Source organism: Penaeus vannamei, chromosome 28 (genome assembly GCF_042767895.1).
Source record: "Penaeus vannamei isolate JL-2024 chromosome 28, ASM4276789v1, whole genome shotgun sequence".
NCBI lineage: Eukaryota > Metazoa > Arthropoda > Malacostraca > Decapoda > Penaeidae > Penaeus > Penaeus vannamei.
The window spans coordinates 16,397,825-16,405,324 of NC_091576.1; the positions used below are offsets into that span (position 1 = coordinate 16,397,825).

General features: G+C 35.5%; 1 protein-coding gene across 1 annotated transcript in view; it reads left to right on the forward strand.

The window, feature by feature from the left end:
• LOC113801850 (uncharacterized) overlaps positions 1 to 3,317 on the forward strand; it is a 5,565-nt gene extending 2,248 nt beyond the window's left edge. The window contains exons 3-6 of the mRNA XM_070141418.1: positions 121 to 136; positions 563 to 625; positions 2,412 to 2,593; positions 3,103 to 3,317. Coding sequence (XP_069997519.1) covers positions 121 to 136; positions 563 to 625; positions 2,412 to 2,593; positions 3,103 to 3,122 — 281 coding nt within the window. The 3' untranslated portion in view covers positions 3,123 to 3,317. The remainder of the gene's footprint in view (positions 1 to 120; positions 137 to 562; positions 626 to 2,411; positions 2,594 to 3,102) is intronic.
• The last annotated feature ends 4,183 nt before the right edge of the window (positions 3,318 to 7,500 follow it).

Below are 7,500 nucleotides of genomic sequence, written 5' to 3' on the forward strand. Positions count from 1 at the left end.
CATATATTTATTTATATAATTATCGATAGATGGATAGATAGATATACACATGTTATTACTGATTAATCACTCTATCTTTTCCCTCCCTTTCCACCCACTCTCCCATCGTCTCCTCGGCAGTGAACATCTGTTCCTCGTGAGTACAAACACCTTCATATGTGTGTTGATTTTAGTTATTTGTCAGTAATTGTGATTCAGTAACAGTGTTTATAGTACTAATGACATAGTTCGATCGTGTTATATGTATATATTTTTTTTCTTTTTCACATTTAGTTGATGGCGATAAACGAAATACCAATCACTGCAGTTAAAACAATGACAATTATAAAATGACAATATAAGCAATAAAAAAAGAAACAGAATCACATTCATAATCATAGTGGCAATAATATCAATAAAAAAACACTAGAATAAATTAAATTGCATAAACAATTACAACTCAAACGCCAATGAGCTATGATTTCAACGAATCAAACAAATCGATAAAATAGTAAATAAAATATGCTCTACACATACACATTCAACATACAAATTATAGTAACCATTTATTTATTCTATTCAGGACTGCCGATTGCCCACCACGTTCTCAGTGCGTCCGGAAGAGGTGCTCTGACAAGTGCAGCTCGTGAGTATGAATTGTGTGGAAGTTAAAGTGATAAAAAAAACAAGGTAGTTTATCACAGGTAGCCTCACTCCATCTTGAGGAAAATCCTAGTTGGCAACTCCCAAGCAAAGTCCCGCTTCTTTGCCTTTATCCTTTTTTTCATAGTATTGTTTTTGAAGTTATCTGCAGTAGTTTTAAGTAAACCTTTCTCTAGGAAAATGCATGGAAATATCAAAGATTGACCAGGTTAAAAAAAAGTGGCGGGGCAGTTGGTGTCCTGTGAGATATTAGACATAGCTAGATACATAATTATATGTAGAATCTACTCGGTATTGTTATAAATACCAGAAATAAAACCAAAATTCCCTTTATCTATGATATCGAAGAGTTCCCTAACACTAACAGCCATGAGAAGACTCTTGGGAAAAAGTCATTTTTATTTTTGGGCTTAACAAGCTATATGGAAGTGGAGCTACCTTGTTATATGTACCTTAGATGAAAAGATGGTAATTCTGATGATTGATTATGGATATGGTATTCAGAAACAAACTGTTGGTATTCACAATACTTCTTATATTTGTGAATGCTAGTAATTATGTTCAAAATAATCAAAATAAGAATGATTACAAATTATAGTGTTAGTGATACTCTGTATACAGTTGATGTTTGTTAGTGGCAGTTATAATGACTATTGCTATTACTAAAACAGGAATTAGGACCGTAATGATTATAGTGCAAATAATAATACTAATAATAAACTTCACGTCAAATATTAAAATATGATTAAATTTATTCAAATAGTGAGATAACGTTTTGGGTTCAATATTTTGGAATCATTTTTTTCAACAGTTATATTCTTTTCAGTAAACATATTTAAATGGGATTACATATTGTAATTGTTTTTTATTTATTTATTTTTTTTTTTACTGCAATCTCTTCGAGAGGCTTCGTCAGGTTTTCACAGTCTAAAATCTGGAATGGAGGTATTTTATTCATATAATTGGTTTCATACCATTTTCTTATAGTCTATGATTCTATAATATTTTTCATCATTACTACAACCTTTTTTTCCACGCCCCATCATCTTATTGGGAACAAGTGGTGTCAAAAGAAGGCATAAACGTAAACAAATTACAGAATGCAATGTTATGTTATAATACGATTTTATTGTTGAGGCTTTTATTGTTCCCATTATTATTATTGGTAGAAAAACCCACAGTGCACAAACTAGACCCGAAGATGGAATCGAGGACGATTCCGAAACTGTTGTCTCACTTTCCTCAATAAATCTTGTTTGTGCATTGTGGGTTTTTCTACCACAGTATCAACACGGTATTGTGTTTTTCTATTCATTATTATTATTATCATCAGTATCATTATATTATCATTACAATATTGCTGTTATTGAAAACACGGTTTTCTTGTTCTCACCATCTTCGTGTGGAGTCAGTGTGGAGTCTTATCTTTACTTGATTCGATGGGAACCTGAAAAAAGTGCGGTTTTTGGGTGAAAATACAAACATTCCTGGCCTGGTTAATTACTCAACCCCCGCGCCAATGCTTGAGAGTCCCAACAACGTCTTTGGGGACATTAAAGCTCACTGGAAAAATACAACATGATTACAAAATGCAATATGTTTTAATGAGTCACTCAAATGTTATTGTTACCTCCACTTAAGAAAATGAAGACCATAAAATTATAAATATAAAATGGAAATGACAAGATGACTAGATAATAATAAAATGACTTTCAATACTGTCATAGCAATTTTGTCATATACAATACTGCCTTCCTTCTCCCTTCCAGTATGAGCGACTGCCTCCCCGGCCTGGGGTGCGTCCTCGGTCGCTGTATGGACGTGTGTGACGGCGCCTGCAGTGTGAGTGCCAAGTGTGACGTCATCCTCAACGAGCCTGTGTGTTCTTGCCCCGAAGGCCAGGAAGGAGACCCGCAAGAACTGTGTGTCGCTCCCGCACAGAAGGACGCTGGTTGGTATGCCGAGTTGGAGGTTGTGGCGCGGAGACATTTTGGTTGAAAGAGGATTCTTCTAAATCTTGTCTTCTCTTTTTTCACTTTTTTATTCTCATTGCTATTATTGGTTTAGTCTTGTTTTTTCCCGTTTTGTATGTGTTTTTAATTTATTTTGTTGGATTGGATGTTATAGAGTGAAGCCTATATATTTTTTTTCCTTTTAGAAAAATTATTGTAGTTGTTTACTAAGATTTTTTTTTGTATCCCTTCTTTGCATTTGCGTTTGTGTTTTTGTATTAGTGTTTTCGCATTTTTGGGAAATCTCAATTTTTCTAAAGTTAGTTTCCAAAATGGCAAAAAAAGGTTTAGTTGTTGGTACTCCAGGACGAACACGCCACGAAGCTGAATTCATTGCTTTTTCACGCTCAATCCCAGATAAAAAAAAAATTTTGCTAATAATAAACAAAAGAAAACAGTACCTCTCTATGAGGGTTTCGTTATTATCAAACTTCCTCTCTTTCTGCAGCAAAGACACCTGAACCCTAGTTCCCGGAATCTCCCCCAGATGGAGGCGCCAACTATAGGATCTCAAGACCATAGTGGAGGAGTCCAGGTTAACAGAGAAGTTCCTTTTGTCATTATGGATTCTCGCACGTTGTTATGTGATGTTTTAAGTTCTGAAATTAATATAATATGAATATGAGCCTTTGTTGTTGAGTCTGATAAATATGTTAAATGTAATGATGGTTTTTTATTGTTGAATCTGATAAACCTATTTGTCGAGGTATATGAACACGCACGCAAACACACACACACATACATAATATATTTGTGTGTGTGTGTGTGTGTATGTATGTGCATATGTATATATTTATGGTAAACGCATGCATGTGTGTCATAGTTGCGGCTTTCATCAACCCTTGCCATAGCAACCACCACACACAAATAGCACGCCCGTCGAAAATTTACTGATCTATCGGACGAATACAGATATGTACCATGTAAAACAGACTGTCGTTCTTGCTTCACCTTTTGGTAACTTATGCTGCATTCGGAGCTCCTACTAGTCTTGCTCGTCCAGACAACATGTCAGGACGAGCAGGACAAGCGGGCCGCGTTCGGAACCTCCAAGACCCTCGCTGCCCGGAATGCAACCAGCTCCAAAGTAAACATTCACGCTTTTATCATACTAGTGTGTTCATTTTACACGCTGCATATGTTTTGTAACTCGTTTGATACATATTTAACTTACCTGCAACTGACAAACACAAAAATATCCTTCGATAACGTCAATAAAGGGCCATAAAATTCCCCATCAATACATTGTGGTTGCCTGCAACTGTCATTGTTTACATACAAATGCTATCGTGACGTCATCTCGTCCTGCTCGCCCAGCTTTGCAGGAGGTCGAGATGAACGAGGTGGACAACTTGTCCAGGACGAGAAAGTAGAGGTTCCGAACGGTCAAAACATCTTGTTCTACTTGTCTGGCGAGCAGGACGAAGAGTTCCGAACGCAGCATTATACTAACTGAAACAATCTGAGGTCTAATTAGTCACATCAGATTTGTTGGTTTACTTGAAATCTGCTATTCTCATTCAGATAAAGTAGTGAAATATTTGAACACGACCACTGCTACTGAAAAATATTTGATTTGGAACGTATCTTTAACAGCAGTCAATCTGATTGGTGTGGTACAGATAAGACCACAATGACTGGCAGTCTACAGCACAGTACGTTCCCGTGTTGCATTGTTACTTGATAGTTTCACGTAATATTTTTTATTGTCTTGTTTTTGTTGACGGCACGGTGACCAAAGCTTGTGAGATCGCAGTGCTTAACTCACTATAATTGTATTTCACTGTTCTGTACATAGTGCATAATGTCTGCACTATACCAGACATGTAATATGACTAGCGCGTCCTTGCGGTATGATTAAATGAGGATTAAAGATCACTGAGTACTTGGTGTATATATAATCTTCATTCGTGACTACTGTATAATGAAATGCAATGTGATAGTCTTTCCAGCCGTAGCAAATATTTGTTGAGGTTAAGAACATTGTGGATGTGTATAAACTTTGGATGCTATAGGACCCTTTCATATACCTGACACAAACACATACTGCACGAGCTGATCATATGAGAATAAGATGGACAATAAGATGCATCGCTAAACAGTAAATAGTGAACTGGCAACTAGTCTCATGGGTATGAACATAACACCTGCGCACGTGTCACGCATTTGTGTAGACGGGCTCAACCTTCCTATGAAGTCTTCACTGAAATTAGGGTAGATTATACACGCGTATCAACAGTTTATAACATTTGATAATATCCAAACAACTTTCATGATTTATGAATGTGATATCAGTAATCCTGTTACAAAACAAAAATGGTAATAACACATAATTTTATCAATATAAAGTTTACACTTTATTCACGAGAGGAAATTTTGAGAAAATGTTGATAGGTTACAGAACTATTTCTTATAGACTAACCAAGTAGTACTATCACTGAATGATAATCTGAATATCATAATAGTATTGATAACATGAAAAATCACAATAATAATTAGTAATTTAAAACTAATTTGCTCCTAATGAGCATATAGTAAAAAATAATGACAATCGTTACAAAGGAAAAGCACCAATCTACCAGTTTTGGGTTATCCAAGGTAAACAATCTTGAGTTGTCCAAAGAGCATCTCTGTCTAAGCTTGAGCTGTCCAAGTATGGCACGAAGTTAGTCAAGGAGGCCTCTCTTGTCCAACTGCCTGGTCTGTCCATGAAGGCAGCCGCTGAGTCAATTGTATGCTAGGCCATCGTGAAATAAAATTCGTATCTAAATATTGAGTGCCTCTGGGTCAGCTCGTGATTATGCGTTGGCCATTTGAGTTTATAATGTGTTAATTGTGTTTCGAGCTCCGGTAATTCGTGAAACAAGTGAAGATACACTTTTTTAGAAAGTTAAATTCGCTTGGGGTATAAAAAAGTACCATAAAAAGAACTGCTAAGTTCAGGATGCCCAGAATTTTGGACCGTGTACAAAGGGCACCTGCGCCTAACTGTATGTTTCGTACGATGCAACCCACGGATTTCATAATTCATTTTGATTTGTTAAACTACCTACTGGCGGGACGGAATTAGAAATGCATGTTTTTTCTTCGCTTGTGTGTGTGTGTGTGTGTGTTTCCTGTTTTGCGCTCCTTTGATATTGGTTTATAGATGCTCAAGATTTCATTCAGTAGATGTAATTACATGACAGAAAATACTAATTTAGTGTACATAACACCATTACTTTTAAGAAATCACCAAAAGTATACATATATATGAGCTAATTGTTTCCATTAAAAAAACAAACAAATATCTTTTACATATTCCCTAATACCAAATGCGTTGCTGACATTCCAAAAACACAATATACAGGCTAGTCATCAACCACATTCAGTGTGACAAATGTAGAAAATGTATGAATGAGAATGAATATCTCCACAATATAAGAGATGTATTCAACAGTCAGAAATCCAGTTATTAATACACTGATGGATAACATTATACTGGGATCACTGAAACTGCGTAAAGACAGGATACATAAATGTTCAGTTAAAAGGGTGACAAGTTAAGAATACCAGATAGAATATTCGTTTGATCGACCACCAAATCATGCTGAACGGGGATGCAATATTTTACAGGGTTATGAGAGCTTATGGGCTGGCAATGATATGACATTTGTAAATAGGTGACCCAACATAGGTGACGTTCTTGCTGCCTATTGACGCAGTCACACAGAGTAACTTAAAAGGGGAATATACTAAAAGGTGTGTGTTAATGCGAATAGTTTTATGACTCCAACCCGGATTATACTAAAAGGTTGGGTGTCATTTCGTATGGATTTATGACTCTAACCTAGGAATTAGGTATGTCAATGTTAGAAGCGTATACACACAGAGCAAGGAAGAGGCAACGTCGCTTAAGCTTGTGCCTAGGAAAGACCCACGAGTGATTGATATCAAAGACTTCTTTTTAATGGTAACAAAAGTAGCAAAGATGACAGAATGCTTTTTTTTAAGTCACTGTTATTTGGCCTGCTACAAAAAACAGATTTAAAAAATAATAATATATATATAAATAATAAAAAAGAAGTAAAACAATAACTACGAAGTAGATCTAACGGCCCAGACTCCTTTTTAGGAATATGAATCCCACTAAACAGTCATTTTCTGCAGAGCAATGTCGCGAATCTATTAATGGCATTGCATCTCTATTATCAGATCGCCTTCACCGTCAGATTTGAACTAATTGGTTCTTAGACATCACGAACCGCCAGTCACTCTATATATTTGATAGATAGATATGTAATAGACTAATAGATAAACATATGAATTGATAGATAAATATATATAGAGAATGACTGATAAAAACATTAATGAATTAATAGATGAATATATATAACAAAAATCATAGATATTAATAGATCGATAGATAAATATATAGATTGGCATATAAATATATAAATAGATTGGGAAGCAAAGATATATACAGATTGATGGACAATTGTTTTTTAAACTGATAAATAGATATATCAACAGCTTTATAGACAAACAGACAAACGGACTGAGAGATGAATATAAAAACATAACTCCCTTCGGTGCTGGTAATAATAGTACGCTAAACCAGATACATTTTTGTATACTTCATCTCCATCATGGTTAATGTGACTTGGCTCATGCGGATAAATATTAATGATAAGAATATAATTGGGGTTTTATGTCGATGTAGGTATGACCAACGCTCGTTACATCCTGCTGCATGAAATATTCAGGTTGCAAATTACCCAACATGGACACTAATTGGTGCATGGCGATGTAATTGCTGCCATAAGTTCGTTTTTCCAATATTGTCAGTGTATTAGCTACGATAACA